Below are 24029 nucleotides of genomic sequence, written 5' to 3' on the forward strand. Positions count from 1 at the left end.
AAATACATGTATTTTACCACAATAAAAATTAAGAGATACTCTTCAAGGATGAAAATTTATCACTATGACAGCAATAGGATGTGGGGAAGGGTTGATGGACTCCTCTTGTCTCCCTCTCTCCACTGACACCATCCCCTACAGCTTCATAACTGGTCATTGTCTCCTATCTGGGCCTTTGGATGCCTATTTATTCCGACTATTACTACCAAATATCCACCTGGCTATTTCCCTCCTGTCTTTTTTGGCTTCCATAGTTTCTGGTAAGAAGTCTGCTATATTTCCTATCTTTCCCCCCATGTATGTAATGCACCTTTTTTCTCTGTCTGTTTTTAAGATTTTCTCTTTATCATTGGTGATACCCAGTAATGAATTTATAAGAGACAGTGTTAGCGGTAGGGAGGGAAATGACAGGTCCCCACCAACCACATCTCATTGCTATCCTGTAATCTTCATCATTGAAGAGTATTTCTAGTTGTGAAAGGATACCGTATGGACCTGAAGACCCTGTTTTTCAAAGCTATGAGATAATGTAAGCGATAGCACACCATACACCAAAAGGCCACCTTAGGAAAAGAAGCAGTGGAGGGTATGGGGAAGTTATCTTGAAGACAGTTGTTTTTTCTAAAAGAGATGTGTTTTGTCTGGCTGGTGTTGCTCAGTGGTTGAGCATCAACCCATGAACCAGGAAGTCAGGGTTTGATTCCCTGTCTGGGCACATGCCTGGGTTGTGAGGTATGAAGTAGGGGTTGTGCAGGAGGCAGCCAATCAATGATTCTCATCATTGATGTTCCTCTCTCTCCCTTTCCTTTCCTCTCCCTGAAATCAATAAAAATATAAAAAATAAGAGTTGTGTTTCTTGTAGGACCCATTTAAATTATCTAATCAGATAAAGCTTAAAACAAGAGCAGGCAATCCTGAAAGGATCTATACTTAATAACACACGTTGGAAATCTATGAAGCAATGTGACTAGTGCAATGTCCTGGCCTGCTTGTCAATCACCTTCCCACTCTTCACATTATTCACATCTCTATCCAATGCTCCTTCCTCAAACAGCTCTTAAACTAATCATCCTACCCAAAATAGCCATTTCCTCAAACATTCTTTTTTTTCCCTCAAACATTCTTTACCTTGCTTTATTTTTCTTTGTAATACTTAATCACAAGATGACATTTTATCACTTATTGGTTACTTGTTTATCATCAGTTTCCTCCTCTAGAGAATAAGTACCATCTTCATTGTTTTATTCATATCAATTACTCAGAGCACAGATCAGAGCATATGCTCAATAATACTTGTTGATTGAATTTAGTTATGCATGGATTTACTTTATATTATTTATATGAAGTACATATTTAACATCTGTTGCACTATTGTGTTATTTAATCTGACATTAACTATCGTTTTCATTTTTATCAATTATCCACTCATTGTGCAATCACTTACCGAACCTCTACTTGGTGTTATGTATATAGTTAGCATGCAAGGTGGAGAGAGACCAAAAAGGTATAAAGTAAGACGTCCATAAAGAAGTCCCCACTTCCTGATGAATAAATTAGAAGTCCTTAGCAAGCAAAGATTGGACACCCAAAATCCAAGGGGGAAATCAGATTGTATGTTTTTAAAAACACTCCAGCAGTTAGGTTTGTGTCTATAAATGCTGCCTTCCACCCCCTCAAACAGCCCAACTCCCCAATTTTCCGCCAGAGCCATCTCCTATCCAGCCTTATTCAAAGCTCCTTCCCTGGAAACTGACAGCTGGGGAAACCCCACTGAGGCCCGCCCCTCCTGTTATCCTGAGTGGCGCAACCTGTGGGAGGGCCTGCGGGACCGACCAATGGGATGAAGCGGGAGCAGGAGCCTGGGTCAACAAACGCAGAGGTGCTGCTCCTGGGGCTCCTCCCCGCCGGACGCCCAACGCTTTGGCCCGATGCCTATCCAGGACGGAAAGAACCGAGGGAGCAAAGAGACAGATGTTATTACCAATCAGAAGCTGGTACTTCGGAGGGAGTGGGCGGGAACTACTTCACATTTAAGCCAATAAGCATCACACGTGCCCTGTTAGGTGACTGAGCGGCATCCTCTTCGGCCCAATAGACGAATAGGGCGGTGCCCAGCAACCAATAGCTTGGGTTCGGGGGCGGGGTGAGGAGTCAGTGCGCTTTAAGAGGCCACCTGGCGAGTGGTGGGGCGCTCCGCGGTGCTGTGGCTCACACTCCGGTTCGGGAGGCCGAGGCTGTGCTGGCGGCGGCGACCTCTGCGGCGGCGACGGCTGAGGCTCTCGGAAGAGCCACCGCGTGGGGTCTGAAGGAGGAGCTTCTGGTCAGCTCAGGTGGGCTCGGGCGCCCGGGCTGCTGGGGCGGGGACCCGCGGGCAGCGCCGCTCTCCAGGTTTCGGGGGCGCCCTGCGCCTCCCTTTCCTCCGCCCTCGGGCTGTGAGGGGCGGCGCGCGCCTGTCCGAGCTCCGGCGGGGAGGGCAAACCGGCAGGTCCCACGTCGCGTCAACTGCGGTGCCCCTTAGCCCCTTGGAGGCGCGGAGCTTCTTCGTCGTTTTTTTTCCTGCAAAGGCGCGCTCTCCATCTCCCACCCCCAACTTCCCTGGGCCCCCGCAGCCCCCCGCTGACACGGGGACTGACGTCTCTGGCTTGCGAGTCCCTTTCCTCCGAGGCACACGAAGCAGTGCGGCATCCCTTGTCCCCTTCCCCGGCGGGAAGGCGGGGACATGCGCACCGTGGCCCCTCCCCCATGCGCGGCCCCCCCAGTGCGGGTGTTGCGTTTCTTCTTCTGCTCCCACCACCCCTTTTACTCCCGCCCCCGTTCTTGCTCCCCAAGTTGCGTTAGGGGACTGGGCCGCTTCTCTTCTGCCTTCCCCTCCGCGAGTGAGTCCTTTACCCTCCTCCCACCCCCTAGATTTCACCCCCATCTCTCATGGAAACTAACATTTTCGCTGGTCCCTTCCAGGCAGCTGGAAGGTGAGCACCGGAGAAGCAGAAGACACTGTCCAGGGAAACTTTACAGTGGGAACTTGAATCGGTCCTGTTAAAGGTAAGCCATTCTTGTCTTACTTACAAATAGCCTTGGGTCGTTAATGTCCTCTCTAGAATCTTCGTCCCATACGGTTGTTTTGGTGATCATTTCTGAAAACGCAGGAGAGAAGGATTTACCGGCAGGGAGAAATTTAAAATGTGTTTTGTTTTGTTTTTAAGTAGACAGAATTGGATTGCATTTTAAACAGCTTAACTGGGTTGGCAGAGTTTGCAGTGCGAGGGCCTGACCACTCTAGTTGATCGTAAATTATAGAACTTACATGAGCACAGTGTGATCTGATCACGCCCAGCCTATGGATGATAATAGCGTTGAAACTGTTTAAAAATAACATTCTCTATTCTACTTTCACGAGAATTTGTATTCACCTTCATAGTGTATCATTTTGGGTTTCAATAGTGTTGATTGTAGCCATATGTTCTAGAATCTAGATGATAGTACAAACTACTAGTATGTTGTGCCTAAATAAAATTATGCCAAGAATTTTATGGGGGGAAAAAGTAACTCACCACACTTAGATTTGATTGAAACTTTAGAGTTTTAAAAATACTAACCTAGGTATTGCAGGGTTTTGTTTGGGAGATGCAGGAAATTGAAGTGTTGGGAAAAGTCTGATGGCTCCTTGGGCTGTGCATGTCTGAGAGAGAGTGCATGTGGAAAAGAGAAAATACACGTGTACAAAACCTTGTAGATTCTAACCGTGCTTAATGTCATGGCTTCACATAAATTGGAATTGTTTTTCCTAGTTCTCAGTGGTGACTTGTAAGCAGTGAATTTAATCATGTCCACACTGTTTTGGTCAGAACTTTGCACGTTTTTGTGAAAAATTCTTACTGTTTTTCTTATTCTGTTTGTAACATCTATATCAGTGTGCTTCCCTGTATTTTGCTATGGTAAGACTGTATCTTGTATGTAGAGAAGGAAGTCTAGTAGAGTGAGTTATAAGGGATCTTTACTATGACGAGGCATCATTGTTTGATGGACCATATGTTTGAGCCCTATTAATAAATCACACTAAAAAGAGGAAGATCTTAAAGCTATTTCAACAAATGCCCAGATGTTTAGAACAATAAAAAGAATTTCTGACAGAATTACTAGCAGTCAAAAAAGAAACGTCCTGGACAAATAACAAGCTTATGGGTGGGTCGCTATTGTGAGTTAGTATATAAGGCTGCAGTTGAAAATCAAAGTTATTTTTGTCCTTTCTTTTCATGTGGACTTGTACTTATAAATTACTTGTTTGCAGATTTAAAGGACTATAGTTATGATTTCTTCGTAGAGATCTTGCCTTTAAGGAGTTCATAATTTAATGGAAGACCTGCACACTAAGAATGAAAGGTAGAGGAAGTGCTGCAGGACAGGATGTGAACAGGACCCGGACAGGCACTGTGGCCCCTGCCACGTCTGCTGCTCTGGACGTTCTGAAGTGCCGTTTTCCTGGACCTCATGTTTATTTCACACACCTTGGCTTCTCTCTGTAGGTGCTGTTCTCTCCTCTGGAAGCCTTTTCCACAGTCTATGTGCCTGATGAGGTTCTATTTTAAAATCTTCTTGAAGTTTGCCACTGACCTCTACTCCATCCAAATAATTGTTTTTTTAATCTCTTTCTGTTAGTTTGTTATAAAGAATGACAGTAGATTCACATTATTCTCAGTGATTATGGTCTATAAAGTCACCTAGGTCACTAAATTAGCAAATAATGAACCATTGTTCTCGGGGAAAATAATCTTAAATACTAAATACACCTCATCCTGGTAGATTCTGTTTTCTTATTTTTAAAAAGAGAAAATGAGGTTCAGAAGTGTTAAGTGACTTCCCTGAGGCCACCCCCTAACAGGTGCCAGAGTTAGGATTCAAACCCTTTCCTGCTGGCTCCAGGGGCAGAGCTCCTTGCACTACACTACACTGCACTGCCCCCTACCGTCTGTGTCCTTTAGTCATCTCAATATGAGAGCTGAAAGAAGACAGACAGCACTGCCTTGTTCTGCCGTTGCTGGAAATTTTTGCCATTCTGTGTATGTCTGTAAATGACTGTGAAAGTGCCATTGATTTTAGGATTACAAATAAATTTTAGCAAGTAGGTGAATTCTTAACTATAGGATCCACAAATAATGAGAATCAACTGTACTTGTAAATGATCCCTGAAGTCTATTTCCTGTTAGCCCTCCTCCCTAAACTCCCCCTCCCCCCTGTCCACTGTAGATTCCTTAGCTTCTTTGAGAGTTCATTCACTTATTCTTTTATTCAACAACTTTTTATTAAGCATTTACTGTAAGTCGGGGTCTGGTCTAGACTGTGGTAAACAAACTAGAGATTAAGCTCCTGCCCTTATAGGTGTGTTATTTAAGTAAGAGGGACAGATAGCTAGCAGTCTGGAGCTCAGGGGAGAGGTCCAGGTTGGAATTATAGATTACAGTGGGGCCTTGACTTACGAGTGTCCTGACTAACGAGTTTTTCGAGATACGAGCTGTCTCTTGGCGGATTTTTTGCTTTGAGTTGCGAGCTAAAATTCGGGTTACGAGCCAGCTTCAGATACCCCACCGCTAGTTGGCGCAGCGAATGTCACAGTGATCGCCACAACATCGGCCCAGCATCAAGTGTCTCACTCGTTCACTTTTGATTTGACATACGAGTGATTTCAGTTACGAGCTCCGTCACTGAACGAATTAAACTCGTAAGTCAAGGCCCCACTGTAACTTGACCACAGTGAAACCTTTTGTGCCTCCTCCCACTTCACATCCCTTAGAATACTGACTTCCAGGACATTTCTGTTCTACTCTGTGCATAACACTTCCTTTTGAGCCAAGCCACGTCCTAGATTATTTCCTCCTTCAAGTTCAATCTGTCCTTAGTTAGGACTCTGAGTCCTGGTCCAGTCTTTTATGGTCAGAGAAGTAGGATTGGCCCAATCAGTGTGGTTTAGTGGTTGAGCATCAACCTGTGAACCAGAAGGTCACGGTTCAATTCCCAGTCAGGTCACATGCCCAGGTTTCAGGCTAGAACCCCAGTGGGGGGAGTGCAGGAGGCAGCCGATTGATGATTCTATCTCATCATTGATGTTTCTTTCTATCTCCCCTTCTCCCTTTCTGAAAACAAGAAAATTATATCTTAAAAAATAAAAAGAAGAAGTAGGATTGGTTTCATGCATTATCTGTCCCACAGATTATAGAATATACAAAAGAACCCCTTGGAAACAGTTTCTTCAGAAGACCATTAAGACTATGGGAGTCCTTAGTCTGTCCAATTGAATGTCCAATTCAAATACCTATCACATGATCATAGATAATGTTCAATAAAGCACCTAACAAAGTAACTGACACATGCCACAGTATTCCATAAATCTTCCTTTTGGTGTTGCATGTAATATAGTGCAGTTATTTGTTCATATGGCTGTCTTCCTTCCTAGACTGAGCTCCATGAGGCAGGATCCACATCTTCATTCTTCTATCCTTGGCACTTAGTTCAGTGCCTGTTATATAGTAATAGAGGCACAAGTGTATGACTTGAGGAATTTCTAACTTTCTGAAAGGATGGGAATATAGAAGGTTTCCTAGAGAAGGTATTTCTTAAGCTCATTCGTAAAGGATAAATAGGAATGTCTTCCAAGTGAATAAAAGTTGAGACAGCATGCTAAGTACGGACCAGCATGCGCAAAGGCACAGAGATATGAAAAGATAATAAGGTTGGTTACTGAACATTCCTAGTCGATTAAAAAAAACAAAACACGAAAAGCAAGCAAACGGAAATCACTTGAGGAAATAACTATGAATGGGCTTAGCTAGAGGGCATGTCACAACTGAGTTAACCATGACCGCAGCTGCTCAGCTATGAATGTAAGTTTTAGGGAGAAACTTTCTCAAGTAGTTGGCAGGGTATCAGTAACAGTTTAGAAATACAAGTATTGAATTCTGGGAACTATTACACTTCAGTGAAATTATTTACTTCATCATGAAACTTACATGTGTTCTATACTTTTCAAGGTTCTCAGAATATCAAACTGTATTCTGAAAGAGCTCACAAGCTAACAAGGAGAAAGATGGATGAACTGATTTATCATATGATAAGTGAGGTAATCTATACATATAAAAGGCTGATATGCAAAGTGTCCCCTCGGGAGTTTAAACGGGAGACCGGGAGTTTGATCGTTTGCTATGATGTGCGCTGACCACCAGGGGGTGGCGCAGAACATGGCAAACCACCAGTGGCAGTGGGGGAGCGCTGAGGGAGCAAGGGAAGGAGGAGGCAGGGAGGCGGAGAGCAGGGAACCTGATTGGCCTTGATCGCAGGCCAGGCCTAGGGACCCTACCCGTGCATGAATTTCATGCTCCGGGCTTCTAGTATATGAATAAAATGCTGTCTAAATAAGGAAAAAGGAATAGTAATATAGGAAGTGCTGGGGGAAAATTCTTCAAGTGAGGTGATAATTGAGCTAGGCATTGGTAGGTGAAGAGGAAGGAGTTCACTAAACTGAAATTAGGGATTCTTTAAAGAATATTTTGTGGTAGGAGAGCTTTAAGAATTACCCATTTTTGCTATCTGTTGTGGTTTTTATAAAAAAATATATTTTATTGATTTTTTACAGAGAGGAAGGGAGAGGAATAGAGAGTTAGAAACATCAATGAGAGAGAAACATCGATCAGCTGCCTCTTGCACACCCCCTACTGGGGATGTGCCCGCAACCAAGGTACATGCCCTTGACCGGAATCGAACCTGGGACCTTTCAGTCCGCAGGCCGACGCTCTATCCACTGAGCCAAACCGGTTAGGGCTGTTGTGGGTTTTAATTAATAGTTACACTTATTCAAACAGTTTTTATAAACACAAAATGTGAATAGTTATAATAGAAGAATTTTGTGTCAAAATAAACTTGTTTAACCAAAGGTTTCTGTAATGCTGGACTTCTCTAGAGCCTTTATTATATTATTGTCCATTGTGAATTGTGGATCTCCAAAAGGGGTACATTACATTTACCCATGGCTTCTCCTCCCTCCTCCTACCTCTCCCACCCCTGCAGCATACCTAAACATCTTTTTGAACAGTATTATATGAAACACTAGAGCAGTGATGGCGAACCTTTTGAGCTCGGCATGTCAGCATTTTGAAAAACCCTAACTTAACTCTGGTGCCATGTCACATATAGAAATTTTTTGATATTTGCAACCATAGTAAAACAAAGACTTATATTTTTGATATTTATTTTATATATTTAAATGCCATTTAACAAAGAAAAATCAACCAAAAAAATGAGTTCGCATGTCACCTCTGACACGCATGTCATAGGTTTGCCATCCCTGCACTAGAGGCCCAGTGCACGAATTCGTGCACCAGTGGGGGCCCTCAGCCTGGCCTACAGGGTTGGGCCAAAATCGGCTCTTGGACATCCCCCGAGGGGTCCCAGATTTCGAGAGGGCACAGGCCAGGTCGGAGGACCTCACTGGTGCACAATTGGGGCTAGGGAGGGATGCGCGAGGGGCGTGTCCAGCCCGGCTCGCTCAGTCCCCATGGGCCAGACCCCAGCAGCAAGCTCACCTACCAGTTGGAGCGTCTTCCCCCTGGTAGTCAGTGCAAGTCATAGCGAGCGGTTGAGTGGCCTTAGCATATCATTAGCATATTACACTTTGGTTGAATGGACGACCAGACACTTAGCCTATTAGGCTTTTATTATATAGGATAGTTTGAGGAATGATGCATTAAAATATATTTTTACCAAACCATGATTTACTAGTATTAGTGCTCTCCATGTGCATTATAAAATAATCTGTATAATCTTATAGGAAAGAAGGAGAGACATTTGAAGAGAAAAAATATATTCTAACCAAGTCATTATCTTGGTCAATAAGTTCCAAGTTTTTAAAAAGTTATATAAACACACAGCCCCTCATTGAAAAGTATGGCTTATTCATATTTTGAAATTCCACTGGTGACACCCTGGGGTGTTGCAAAACCAGAATAGAAGTCAATGCTGGGGCAAAGGCAAAGGTCGTCTTGAAAGTGAGAATCTTCCCACTTGAGAGGATGCTGCTTTTTTTTATGCATTCATATTGGGTCATATTAGACATATATTTTGCCAATTAGGCATTTTATTTAAGAGCATACTGAAAATCCACACCTTCTTCTGACTCTGGATATTTGGGGGTTGTATGCCAATGTTCTCCTTTCAATAAATTTGATTATATGAGCATTAGGGACTGAGTCCTTATACTATGTAATTTTAACTCCTCTGTCAATTGTGTGATTAACTCCCGAGGAATTGTTAAAATTAAGGAAGCAGCCCCAGCCAGTTTGGCTCAGTGGATAGAGCATCAGCTTGCTGAGCAATGGGTCCCGGGTTCGATTCCAGTCAAAGGCACATACTTTGGTTGCAGACTCCTCCCGGCCCTGGCTGGTCAGTGCTCGTGCAGGAGGCACATCAATGTGTTTCTCTCACATCGATGTTTCTCTCTGTCTTTTCCTCTCTCCTCCACTCTCCCTAAAAATCAATGGGAAAATATCCTCTTGGGTGAGGATTAACAAAATTAAGGAAGCAATGATCATGTTTTTGATAGCTCACTGAATTTGAAGTCAGAAGATCTGGGTTTGAAATTTGTCTTTGCCAGTTTTCTATTTGAATGACTTTGGGCAAAACTACCTAACCATCAGTTGCCTCCATTTCTCTTTTGATTTTTTGTTTGTTTGTTTGTTTAATATGTTTTTATTGATTTCAGAGAGGAACAGAGAGAGAGAGAGAGAGAGAGAGAGAGAGAGAGAGAGAAACATCAATGATGAGAGAGAATCATTGATGAACTGCCTCTTGCACGCTCTCCACTGGAGGTCAAGCCCACAACCCAGGCATGTGTGTGCCCTGACCGGGAATTGAACCGCAACCTCCTTGTTCATTGGTCAACACACAACCACTGAGCCATGCCGGCTGGGCTTTATATTTCTCAAATTTTAGACCATTTTGCATTTCTGGACTGAGCCTATTTAATCAAAGTGGTTTTATTTTTAAATAAATTGCTTGATTTTATTTGCTCATGCTTTATTTGAACTTACATGTTTGTAGCATAAAAATAGGTCTATAATTTTCTTTTGTGGTATTTTTGTTATTTTTAATGTGTTGAGTTACCTATATACTAACCATTAGAAAACTCTTTTCATGTCTTTGTGCTCTGGAACAGTTGCATGGGAATAGCCTGCTTTTTGAAAGTAGGTGCTATGTGGACTACAGACTGGTTTTGCCCAACATTGAAAATGTCATTATTTCAGGGATAGTGAGTTTTAACATAGAGATTTTAGTGTAAATGGGAGCAGAACCGAATGTAAATATCCAGTGAGAGCTGACTTAGGTGAGATAGTGGTGTCTTTTTATTACTGAGGCTAGTACTGTGGCAGTATACTCACTATTTGAGAGTTTATAGGACCTTTGTTTTAATATTGAACAGATATTAGATCTGCAGTCTTGAAGATATGTAATGTGCCTACCAGGGGTCTGCTTTATTCTCACTGAAAGCAAGAAGTTATGCAGTGAAACTTTGCCGTGCTAGATAGAAGCTTATGGAGAATGGGATCTTTTGATCTAATTGTATTAACTTAGAAGTATAAAGGTGAACAAAATCCTAAACTTTAGCTCCCTGTCGAATGCAGTTCTAAGGTAGAGCAAATAACTCCACTTTACTTCTCTAGTAAGTTTGATATATTAAGATCTAGTTGATTAGAAATTATAGAATCCCTAGTGTCGGAGGCTCACTTTATAAAGATCCTTTTTTAGGACTTTAGATGTATGACAATGTATTGTATATAATCAGGCTGGATGGGAACTGATGCCGAAGTATACATTTCAGATGAAATCTCTCATTGCAGCTTGTTTTCTTATTTAACTCATAAACATAAAACACATTGGCTTGAGGGTGGGAGTTGTAAGGAGATTGTTTTTTTATTGGACGTCTTCATTTCATATTAAGATAGAATATACAATACCCCTGGCTTTGGACCTACTTGCTCTATACCAGTGATCCTCAAACTTGAATTTGTTTCAGAATCACGTGGAGGGCTTATTGCAACAAAGATTTCTAGGTTCAAACGCAGAATTTCTGATTCAACAGGTATAGGTTGGGGGCCTAGGAATTTGCATTTCTAACAAGTTCCCATCTAAGGTGATACTGATGCTGCTGGGACAGGGACTGTATGTTGAGAACCACTGCTGTATACTAACTGTAAATACTAGAAATCTGGTTCTAGATGAAAGCTGAATTTGGTGTGGGAGTATTGCATAGGTTATGGTGCAAATCATGAAAGACCAACTTTCTGCTCCCAGCATAGTGTTGCATTCAGTTAATTAGTAATACACAGTGACACAACACAATTCTCTTCATGATTGTCTTAGTCAAATGTCAGGTGAGAAAATGTTTCATTTACATGGCTTAGAGACCAGAGGTCATTGGTCAGATAGAATTTTGTGATTAATCCCATGAAAATAGGGGTTATTTATATGTCCCTTTTATCCGTCACTTACTATTTAGCCTTGCTTTAGAAGGTCCAGTAATATTTTTTAATGTCAGAGAACTTTGAGTGCTTATTAAATTGAAAGATTTGTGTGCATTTTAAAGATTTTTTTGAGATTTTTAAAAACTAACGTAAGAGAATAAGAGAAACTTTAAAAGAAAGAAATCACTGAAATTATCTTATCTTATTGGAATGTTGGAGAATAGAGTCTGCTGCATAAAACATCAGAAGTGGATTTTTGTTTTAATGATTTGTCATTGCATTGTTTGAGGTAATACTAGTAATTCTTATAATCCCTCTGCAGATGAAAAATGAAGGCCAAAATCATAGACCTGGCATAAAGCTGGACACAGGAGACAGTTATGAAGGAATAGATAGATATACACACATATGTACATACTTAACACACATATTTTTAATTGTTTTATTTTTTGTTTTAAATAAAGACAAAGATACCTCTTCTGAACTTAGGCATCATGTAGAAGTTTCAAGTTGAAGAGAAAGCAAACTCTGGAAGCCACACCTTTTCATAGAGGAGATTAGCTTCAACAAGTTTTTCTCGCTTGTCTGCTACCTAATTTCTGTTGTTCTAGCAGCCTCCCTTTTCAAGTTGATCAGCTGGTCCACACTGACTATTGAAGGAATAGCTGGTATTGCAGACAGTGGGTTGGGCAGACTCCCTACTTGGAAACATTCCTGTTTTATTCCCCTTTCCCCTCAGACATGACTTGGAGCGAGGAAAAGAAGAGTAGAACTAGACCCTACAGACTAGACCAGTGCTTCTGAAGCTTGGCTGCATATCACAAATCATTTCTAAGAGTGATTAGATCAGAGATACTCAATCTTTAGGATTTCACAGGCCAGTAAATTTCCAAAAATATTTTGAGGACAACTAGGATTACAATTTTTTAAAGTAAAGATTGTAAAAACATTCTAATTAATATCATTTTATAAAAGGATATTTTAACACCAAAAAACATAGGAAAGCCTTAATTCAGTACAAAATAAATTTAACTTTATGAAGAACACTCTGTAGTCCTAATTTTTATTTTTTTAACACGTTAAGCGTCAAGCCTGTTTTGTCTTCCTTTCCGTTTAGCCCATGATATCCAATTTCACCGATATGCTGGCGGCCGGAGACTGATGAGGTCCAAACAGAAAGTATAGTGCCAGTCACCAGTGACTGACATGGCGCTTAACGTGTTAATCGTCACCTGATGCTATGTTCATGGATTTTTAGAGAGAGAGAGAGGAAGGGAGAGAGAAACAGTGATGTGAGAGAGAAATAGTGATCAGCTGCTTCCTATGCACACCTCTACCCAGGATTGAACCCACAACCTTTTGGTGTATGGGATGATGCTCCAACCAACAGCCACCTGGCCAGGGCAGCATTTTTCTTCAGCCTTGTTCCTCTATGCCCATTAGCAATATTTAAGAAAAATCAAGCGTTTTATAGCATAACCATTCTGGAACTAAAGTGGGGCAAGTATGAGAGAGTAGGGCAGTGGCTAAGAGCATGGACTTTGGGGACAGAAGGAACTGCTCTTATTAAACTCATCAGAGACCTCTAAGGTCCTAAATTCTATGGACACTCCTCAGCCTTCCTCTTGACCTTTCAGCAGCCTTCAACACACCCCTGTACTGGGTATATTAGTTTCTTGTGGCTGCTATTACAAATTACCACAAACTGGTGGCTTAAAACAACATAAACTTACTCTCTGTCAGTTCTGGAGGCCAGAAGTCAAAACTCAAGGTGTGTCTAGACCTCTAGAGGCTGTGGGAGAAGGAAAATCTGCTCTTTGCCCCTTCAACTGTTGTGGCCATAGACATTCCTTGACTTGTGGTCACTTTACTCCAGTCTCTGCCTCCATGATCACATTTCCTCCTCTTCTCTTGTCTCAAATCTCCCTCTGCTTTTCTCTTATAAGGGCACTTATCATTGTACTTAGGGCCTATTGGGATAATCCAGGATGATTTACTTATCTCAAGATCTTTAATTTAGTTACATCTGCAAAGACCCCTATTCAGCCCGACCTTCCAGTTCTTGATGCATGTAGACAACCTACTTAACATCACCATTTGAATGTGACAGAGGCATTAAAAATTTAACATGTCCAAAATTGAACTCATCACCCTTCTTACCCCCCACTACCTGTTACCACCCAGGGAAAGTGTGCTCTTCTCACAGAGTCTTAGCTCAGTGAATGACATTACCATGCCAGAGTTATCTGTGATATTTTTCTCATCCTGTCTCCCCACATCAGTTCATCACCACAAACAACCAAAAATAGTTTTGGGATCGTCCCACTCCCTTCTTACTGCCACTATCTTAGTCTAAGCAGCCATTATTATTATTTTCATCTGAATTAGCACATTACCTGCCTTACTGGTCTCCCTTTATTCACTCTCTGTGCAGTCCGTTTTCCATATGGCAGCCTGAATTATGTCCAAATATAAATGGAAATTTTGTTGCTATGCTGTCTAGAACTTTTTTTTTAATGGCTTTCATTGCTTTTAGGATGAAATCCAAAATCCTTCATTAGCCTCTAATTTCCTGCATGAGCTGGCTTGTCTGCCTATGCATCTTCATCCCTCTTCCTTGCCCTTCTCCCACTGGTTCTCCTTTGATGCTCCATCTATATGCATACTTATCTCCCTTTAGTTCCTCTTTTAGTTCTTTCCTGCCTCTTAGACTTCGCACATACTTTTTCCTCTTCTCCCTATTTCTGGCTAATTTACATTCTTTAGGTATCAGGTGTTGCTTACTCAGGGAAACCTTTTCTAACCACCCCCCACTCCTGGGCTTAATTGGATCCCTCTGTTGTCAGTATTCTAATAGTCCCTCTTTTCCTTTTATAACAGGGATCATAATTATTCTTAAGTGTTTGCTTGTCTCCGGAGAGAATGTAAATACTACCAGGGCAAGGACTGTACAGCCTGTCAAAGCAGTACAGCATAGTTGGCTGGAGTAAACAGGCACTCAGACATTAACGAGTGAGTGCATCCAGATATAACTAAGAATGGACAAAACCTGAATCTAGTAGTAGTGTATTTGAAGTAAAATAAAATTTAAAACTGTTATCCACAATGTTTAACTTTTAAAAAATGGCATTAACCAGACTGAATGAAGTTAACAAAACTGCAGGAAACGGAATAGTAGAGACTAGTTTTTATATCCATTGCTCAGTAGACTTTTTTCCCAGGTGATTCAGTCGAAAGTCCCAAATCTCATTTAGGTTCTAAGAATAGCTAGTTTTTGCTGTGAACATGTTGGATCTGAAAGTTTGTGGGTGTTTAAAGTGTTGCACTGATGAAACAGGTATTCTAGAAATATCCTGGATACATTAAAAGCCTAAAGTTCCTTATGGCTGAGAACCAAACCCCTTTTTTCAAGCCCTTTTAGGCTTGAATCCTTGACCATAGTAGAATTCTAAGTCAAATGCTTGGCAGGCCTTTGCACCTCTATTTTGACTAGGAACAGGGTTACGTGTTTTCCCATCTTCAGCCAAAATGACAAATGTTATGTTCCATTTTCAGCCTGTTTGCAGTGTATATAAGAGGGAAAGTGTGCCGAAACCGGTTTGGCTCAGTGGATAGAGCGTCGGCCTGCGGACTGAAAGGTCCCAGGTTCGATTCCGGTCAAGGGCATGTACCTGGGTTGCGGGCACATCCCCAGTGGGAGATGTGCAGGAGGCAGCTGATCGATGTTTCTCTCCCATCGATGTTTCTAACTCTCTCTCTCTCTCCCTTCCTCTCTGTAAAAAATCAATAAAATATATTTTTTTAAAAAAAGAGGGAAAGTGAGGTGGGGAGGGAATAAGTTTCAAGTAGTTCTTAGATTTTATACTGTAATATAGCCACAGACTAGACATAAACTCCTTTATCTTCTGTTGGTCTAATTCTAAAGAACTTCTCAAGCAATGACCCACTTCAAATTGCATATTTGCCCTCTCAGTAGGTAAGAGAAAAGGTATAGCAGCTGGTAGTGTGTGTGGCAGAGCTAGTTGTCATTGTTTATTGATTACCTGTATTACTTATTTGTTACCATGTAATGACTTCTCCAAAGCTTAGCAGGTTAAAACAACAGGGTCAGGAATCTGTGAGCAGCTTAGCTGGGTGCCTCTACCTCTGAGTCTCCCATGAAGTTAGAGTCAGGCTGTCAACTGGGACAGCTGTCTCATCTGAAGGCTTGACTGGGGGAAGATGAACTTCTAACTCACTCACATGGTGTTAACAGGATTCAGTTCCTGGCCACATGGGCCTCTCCATAGTATAGCTGACCACATGGAGCCATTCTGATCGGTAATCCTTCTTGTAGAATCAAGCATTTTCCCCATCTTTGGAAGCTTTGGAGTCATTTTCTTTGTCCCCGCTACACTACAGTATCATAATGATGTGCATTGGTATGGGTGAGGATTGAGTGAATGTGAAAGGTCAGGGTAGGATGGTTAGAAAAACTCTGCTCTTAGAGGGTGTGCATGGAGGATGGCGAGCTGGAGAGGAGCTGGGAATAGAGGAGAACATTACATTAAACTCTGGAAGCCGGAAAGTCAGGGACATTACGGGCAGCGATCCTATCTTACCCAGTGTCTTCCCCAAGTTGAAGGCATTCCTCAAATGCCTTACCTAGGAGTCTCCAGTCTCCAGCAAAGTCTCCCATTCCCACCTCCTACTAAAGGTCAGGGGCACATTAAGCACTGTCACCCAGTAAGCCCAAATCCAGTGTTCTTGAACTAACCCAGCAACTCGGGTTGCTTAACCCCTGAATCTGGTACCTTCTTTGTTCCTCCTATAGCAATGTCTGGATGGGTTTTTAAAGTGAGATAGGACAGCCCTAGCCAGTTTTGCTCAGTGGTTAGAGCGTCAGCCTGCAGACTGAAGGGTCCCAGGTTGGATTCCAGTCAAGGGCACATGCCTGGGTTGTGGGCTTGATCCTCAGTGGGGGGTATGCAGGAGGCAGCCAATCGATGATTCTCTCACATCATTGTTGTTTTTCTCTCTCCCTCTCCCTTCCTCTCTGAAATCAATAAAAATATATTTTTAAAAAATAAAGTGAGGCAAGACAGATTATGAGGCAGTCAGACGATAGATGTGAAAGTACTTGATAAATTGCTAAACACTATACAAATTAAATTATTAGGTTGCTGCTATTTAAGAGAAACCAAACCAAACTTTCCAATTGTGTGAAAAATCTATACAAGTAGAATGGTATAAAGTACAAATCGACACTGCGTAGCCAACTGTAAGAAAACCACTTTCCTAGTATCAGCAGCCCCATATCTCAATGTTTTCAACTTTGCTAAAATAAAGTGTGTTAATTTGGGGACCGTCTCCATATGAGATTATGGTAATTTCCCTTTCCATTTCTCATGAACGAGTGCATCCTACAATTTGCTCTCTGTCTTCCTCCTTGTTCTTGAATTAGAAGGGTTATTCTTTCTTTTTTCCTCTGCCTTCCCTTTTTCCTGATGGTTGTGTGTACTCAGGATTTATTTTTTGGGCAAAGGCAGATGTTTTAGAAAACTAAACTCTGAGTTTCTTTGAATGACTTCCCTATTGATAAGGATAAATCATTGTGTTGGCTGTAAACAACTGCCAATGAATCTTTGGAACGATGATGCTGTGCAACCTGCTACCCAGCAAGGATCTGGACCTTTAAGAGTCGCTGTGTTGAGGAATAACCCACTGATACAGAGCAGACTTGCTTCTGTCATTGTTATGCTGCAAATGGAAGTGGTAAAAATAAGGAACTGGTTTTCTCTCTTCTATAGCCTTAGGGAGGGATTTATTGTGGACCTGGATTTGGAATATAAAAGCAACCTATGTAATGTAGAAACATTGGAAACACTCCAAAAGACAGTAGGACTTTATTAACATAGAAATGAGAAAAAGCAAATACGTAATGGAGCACCATACTGTTGTTATTGATTTCTTTTGTCTCTATCTAAAATATGTAAAACTGATAATTTCTTACTAGGTGCCTGTTTATACCAACAGTGAATTAAATGGGTTCTGTCTTAAATTGAATACTTTTTTAAAAAATATTTTTTTAAAATAAAATTCCGAGAGGGAGAGGGAGAGAAAGATAGAAACATCAGTGATGAGAGAGAATCATTCATCTGTTGCCTCCTGCACACCTCTTACTAAGGGGATCAATCCTGCTACCCGGGCATGTGCCCTGACCGGGACTCGAACTGTGACCTTGTGGTTCATAGGTCAGTGCTCAACCTCTGAGCCATGCTGCTGGGCATAAATGAAATACTTTTTAAACTATCAATAGTTGTTTTACTGGCTATTCTTTATTCTTCACTGTTCTACCTAATGTCCATAACAGGTTAGAAAATTGCAAATATTTTAAAGGGGAGTAAGCAATAATTTTTTAGTGTACTCAGAAGAAGCAAAGGATTTTTTCATGAATGTTGCCAAGATGGAAATGAATTAGGAAATAATTTGTTAAAGAAAACTTAAAGGTGCCCAAGGGGGATGAGTTGTGGATGGTATTTAAATGGATGGTATTTAAATAGAATGGGAAAGTTGCCTGAGTAATGATTCACCAATATTTATGGAGTGCTTAATATTCAGGTGAGTTACAAAACATATAAACTTCCATCAAGCTATAGAGCAGTGGTTCTCAACCTTCCTAATGCCGCGACCCTTTAATACAGTTCCTCATGTTGTGGTGACCCCCAATTTCATTGTTACAAATTGAACATAATTAAAGCATAGTGATTAATCACAAAAACATTATGTAATTATATATGTGTTTTCCGATGGTCTTAGGCGACCCCTGTGAAAAGGTCGTTCCACCCCAAAGGGGTCACGACCCACAGGTTGAGAACCGCTGCTATAGACAAATATTAAGGCCAGCACAACTGCTACCAAAAAATTAAGCAAATCAAATATTTGTATTTATAAATTATTTTATGAAAAATTAAAATTATAAAAGTAATAAAAGTTCTTCAAAAGATAAGGAAAACATATATACCCTGATAGAAAAATGGGCAAAGTACTCAAGCAAAAACATTATAAAACAAGAAATATAAAGAGCCAGTAAGTATATCTCAAAATATTCAGCCTCATTAAAAATTAAAGAACTGTAGGCCCTAACTGTAGGCTCAGTGGATAGAGCGTCAGCCTGCAGACTCAAGGGTCCCAGGTTCGATTCCAGTCAGGGGCATGTACCTTGGTTGTGGGCACATCCCCAGTAGGGTGTGTGCAGGAGGCAGCTGATCGATGTTTCTCTCTCATCAATGTTTCTAACTCTCTATCCCAATCCCTTCCTCTCTGTAAAAAAATCAATAAATATATTTTTTAAAAAATTAAAGAACTGTAAATGTAAGTAATAAATTGAGATTGGTAGTGGCTTAAAAAATAATACTCCTGAATGCAGAGGAACAGGCACTTATATACTACTGATGGGAATTTAAATTCTTATGACCATGTGGCAATAAATCAAGAGCCTTAAGAAAACAAATGTAACTTCTAATATAGCAGTTCTATTCCTAGGAGTTATCTTAAGGAAGTCATTTTTTTTAAATGAGCCCAAGAAGTTAATCAAACTTTTATAATACAGAAACATTAAAACACCCCAAAAGACAATATGGCTGTGTTATCATAGGAATGAGAAAAAGCAAATGATGGTACATCATGTGTGTGTGTCTGTGTATCTGAATACACTCAGGGGACGTCAGGGAGGTTATATGCACCACACTGTTAATGATTCTTTACTCTGGTTGGTTGAACAGCTGGTGACCTTAATTTTCTCTTTTTTGCTTATCAATATAATAAACATGTATTGTTTTTTGAAATAAGTTCTAAATAAAACCAATCTTGAGAATCAGAATAAGAGACAGTTGCTTACCATGTTCATTAAGAACGCATTTCCGCCGAACCGGTTTGGCTCAGTGGATAGAGCGTCGGCCTGCGGACTCAAGGGTCCCAGGTTCAATTCCGGTCAAGGGCATGTACCTTGGTTGCGGGCACATCCCCAGTAGGGGGGCGTGCAGGAGGCAGCTGATTGATCTCTCTCATCGATGTTTCTAACTCTCTATCCCTCTCCCTTCTTCTCTGTAAAAAAATCAATAAAATATATTTTTTTTAAAAAACGCATTTCCTTTACTTATTTAAACTTTAAGGAAGCCATGTGATCGTGATTAGGTTCTAGAACCTACAGAATTTGCCTTGAAAAGATTCATCCTCCCTCTCACTTGCTAGAAAGGCTAACTAACTGTAGACATGGTTGTTGTTGGTTTTTCCCCTTTATTTATTTATTTAATTTTTTTACAAGAGAACAGATCCATTTTATTTATTTATTTTTCAATAAGTGTAAATCCTTGGGGGGTACAGCATTACACAGATTCTATGTCCAGTGGCCTTAGCAGAAAGGTTGCTTTGGAATTTAGCGTGACCCATGCCACTGTTTCCATGAGCACGAGTTACCTTTACCCAGATTACTCTGGTTTTACTCCATTTGCTACCAGGAGTCACTGTGGTGTTCTTGCTTTGTACACATAACCACATCTCTTGCCTAAATAGAATTCAGTTTCATCTCAAGTATAAACACCTTCAATTTTTTGAAAAACATTTTTTTTATTATTGGTTTCAGAGAGAGAAAAGGAGAAGGAGAGGGAGATAGAAACATCAGTGATGAGAGAGAATCATTGATGCCTCCTGCATGCCCCCCACTAGGGACCAAGCCCACAACCCGGGCATGTACCCTGATTGGGAATCAAACTATGATCTCCTGGTTCATAGGTTGATACTCAACCACTGAGCCACGCAGGCTCAGACTAAACACCTTCAATTTTAAGAAGAGCTGTGTGCTCCCTCTGATTCTGGAAACCCCACTTATAGTCAGCAAAAATGGCCTTCCAGAGATATTTATTGTTACAGAAGTCCTGTTCTTAGCAGACTCTGTAGACTCCAAGATGGCAGAAAGAAGGCATATTTTTCTTTTAACTCTTAAAGAATTGTACATCTGTATAGTTGATAATTATAAGATATTATTAGTTTTGTAACAGATACAGATGAGCAGTTTGTGTTCATCTGTAGTTAATAACTTGGACTGAGAACTTCAGAAGCTTCTGGGAGAATCTGGATATTACAGGTTTTCATTTCCTTGATTCTTGTAACATTTTACCTTTTCTTTTGTTTCTGTTTAGGTTCTATCATAATGAATGGATCCAGTGTGGCAAATACATCACCCAATGTAAAATCCAAAGAGGACCAGGTGTTAAATGGGCACGATGAGAAAGAAAACCCGTTTGCAGAGTACATGTGGATGGAGAATGAAGAGGATTTTAACAGACAGGTAAAGAAAGAAGAGGAAGGACAATGATGTGTGTGACTCAGCAGCTATAATACTTTATTGTAGTTCTGTTACAAAAGAAATGGGTTCCTCGGCTTTAGAATAACTTAAAAATACGTGGAGGCCTAGTCTGAGCTGACCAGGAAACACCTTCAACTGGTAAAAGACCAGGTAGTACTTTGGAGGAAGAGCATGATATTTTTCTACCACATTAATTAGAAGAGGATCTAGTGCCATGGTGATCTGGTATAGACTTCTGAGAAACAGCAGATTTGTGCAGACAGGCCAGCCTGGCATGCCCCAGTCAAGAACCCAGGGACTGGCAGAATGTGAGCCTGAGATCGGTATGTGTGTAGTAGGGTGGGGGAAGGCTAGACGCTTCAACAAAGATTCAGCAGTGTCTTCTATCTCTGTAACGTTAATAGCCCAAGGTAAGCCATTCTAGGTAGACAGGTGGGGCCACATAGTTCCTTCCATGGTGTTGCTTTGCCACCTCCAGGGCACTTATCAGCTACTATTAAGTAACTGAAGGAAAACGGGAAGTCTAGCCGCTGGGAAAGGGAGAGAGTCAAAAGCCAAGGCAAGGGATCTTCTTTTCACCAAGTGATGCGAAGTGCTCCCATCCCTTGTGGGGACATCACTGGATAGTTATGTGGCCATGACTAGCACAGGAGATGGGAAATACGGTATTAACTGAGCAGCCTGTTGCTGAGGGAAGAAGAAAACAAGCTTTGGGGATACTGTCAGCAGTTTCCACTCCAAGTGGCTCACGGTGTCATGATTTGTGTGAGTAGCACATATATCATGCTTCGGTCTCACCCCTGTGCCCAGGTAACCGTTTTTGAGTGTTGTTCCTGTGGATAAGGATAAATTTAATAAGGGGAACACTTTGGGGGGAGTCAGGGCAGATCTTGAACAATTAGGTTAAATCTTGTGGCTTAGAAATATTTTGTAGTTATTGCTAAGTACTTCATAACTTTCTAATTTACTTGAATTTTTTTTTAAATGTTGTTAACTATAATGTTGAAATACTATTTTTGAGTCTTGCTATCAGTGACTTTTCCTTTGAATTCATGAGGTGTTAACTGTATTGGCTAGTTTGGGTGATGATTTTTGTTTGACTCCTCCCTGGCAGTGGCATGAGTGAGCTGTGAATCTGTTACCAGGCCAGCTGCAGGAGAAGAGATGGCCAAATGTGAGGCAGGAGGCCTGTTAAAATCACACAGTGTGCAGATTGAACTCTTTCATAAGAGTTAATAGTCAATGACTGTAAACAGGTATAAAATATCTTAGATACATATTGCTTTAGTTTAGGGCAATCTTTAAGAAATACGGACTTGTTTCAATATTCATAGTATTTTTCTTTTTATCTTCATCTGAGGACATGCTTTCATTGGTTTTGAGAGAGAGAAGAAGGGGGAGAGAGAGAGAGAAACATTGATCAGCTGCCTCCTGCGCATACCCTGACCGGGGATCAAACCCACAACTTGGGTATGTGCTTGGACCAGGAATCGAACCTGCAGCCTTTTGGTATATGGGATGATACTCCAACCCATTGAGCACACCGGCCAGGGCTCATATTGTTTCTTGTTTTGAAAGAATGTTACATTGACGAAATCATTTTCTATTGGTATGTCAAAAAGTGTTCTTTGTATTTTTCTAAGGTTCTGAAAGTATTTTTCACCCTTAAGGGCCTCATTACCAGAAAAGTGGGCCAGAAGCTGAGAGTTGGTTTTGACTTACTGTCTGCTGTCCAGGTAGTGGTCTAGTTACATAGTTCCTATACCTTTTTCATAGTTGTAAAATGGGAAATTTAGGAAAAGTTGCTTCTTAATAAGATTGAGAAAAGAATTTTAAGCTTTAAAAATGATTTTCGGGCCTTAGCTGGTTTACTCAGTGGATAGAGCATCAGCCTGCAGACTGAAGGATCCCAGGTTTGATTCTGGTCAAGGGCACATACCCGGTTTGCAGGCTCAATTCCCAATGGGGGGCATGCAGGAGGCAGCCAATCAATGATTCTCTGTCATCGTTGATGTTTTTATCTCTCCTTCCCTCTCCCTTCCTCTCTGAAATCAATAAAAAAATATTTTTACCAAAAAAAAAAAAGACTTTTGGTAAGTGCCATGTGAATGGAAAATGTCTGTGTCACATATTAGAGGTCTTAGATGATCTGTGAAGAATTTCTGCTATTTTGAATAACTATTTCTTTAGTCTTATTGTTAATGGAACTTAACAACTGAAAAATTTATATTCTGTCCAGCCAGTCATTAGAAGCATCTTAATTCTTAGTAGATCTCATGCAAGATCATTCTTAATCTTGGAGTAAACCTCTAACACAAAGAGGTAGATTAAACCTGGAAGGGACGAGTGCCTCTGGGAGGGTGAGTCTGAGCTTGCACCTTTGCCTGTCAGGTGGAGGAGGAGCTGCTGGAGCAGGACTTCTTGGACCGGTGCTTCCAGGAGATGCTGGACGAGGAAGACCAAGACTGGTTTATTCCATCGCGAGACCTGCCTCAGGCCATGGGACAGTTGCAACAACAGTTAAATGGACTATCTGTCAGCAATGGTCATGATTCTGAAGATATTTTGGTAAGAGCCATAAGTAGTTCCACATGTGACATAGTGAGAATATGGGATTTGTAGTCACAGTCTTACTTTCTGGCACTACTACCTTGGGCAAATCCCTGGAGCCCTCTAAGCCGCTATTCTTCACTTACCATGTGGGCATTAATAATTGGGTACATTGAAGATGCATTCACCTAATAAAGCATTGTGAAAACATCAATGTTACAGCATCACCAACTTTCATTTTTCCCAATGGGCTTTTCAAAATAGAATTGGGATTAAGCATAAAAATTTGAACATAGAAAAGGTGTTGTTTTTTTTAAAAGATATCTTTATTGATCTCAGAGGGGAAGGGAGAGGGAAAAAGAGAAACATCAATGATGAGAGAGAATTATTGATAGGCTGCCTCCTGCACATCCCCTACTGGGGATCGAGCCCACAATCCAGGCATGCGCTCTTGACTGGAATTGAACCCGGGACCCTTCAGTCCGCAGGCTGATGCTCTTTCCACTGAGCCAAACCAGCTAGGGCAAGATTTGGTTTTAAATTATAATTTGCTGCTGTTCTTTTCTTTTACTGTCCCTCAAATCTGCATTTGTAATTTTGAATGATGCTGTTATAAAAATTGTTCATTT

At 41.1% G+C, this 24029-nt stretch overlaps 1 protein-coding gene across 2 annotated transcripts in view; it reads left to right on the top strand.

Annotated features, from left to right (window-relative positions):
• The first annotated feature begins 2179 nt into the window (after window positions 1–2179).
• The window catches only part of PAIP2B (poly(A) binding protein interacting protein 2B), a 28177-nt gene continuing 6327 nt past the window's right edge, over window positions 2180–24029 (top strand). For both annotated transcript variants that reach the window (XR_002827195.1, XM_006106766.3), the window contains exons 1-4: window positions 2180–2330; window positions 2959–3042; window positions 20684–20832; window positions 23242–23418. Coding sequence is in view for 1 of the 2 variants with exons in the window: in XM_006106766.3 (XP_006106828.1) it covers window positions 20695–20832; window positions 23242–23418 (315 nt within the window). In the remaining variant the exon portion in view is untranslated. The remainder of the gene's footprint in view (window positions 2331–2958; window positions 3043–20683; window positions 20833–23241; window positions 23419–24029) is intronic.

The sequence above is a fragment of the Myotis lucifugus genome, unplaced genomic scaffold, assembly GCF_000147115.1.
Source record: "Myotis lucifugus unplaced genomic scaffold, Myoluc2.0 scaffold_905, whole genome shotgun sequence".
In the NCBI taxonomy this organism is placed as follows: domain Eukaryota; kingdom Metazoa; phylum Chordata; class Mammalia; order Chiroptera; family Vespertilionidae; genus Myotis; species Myotis lucifugus.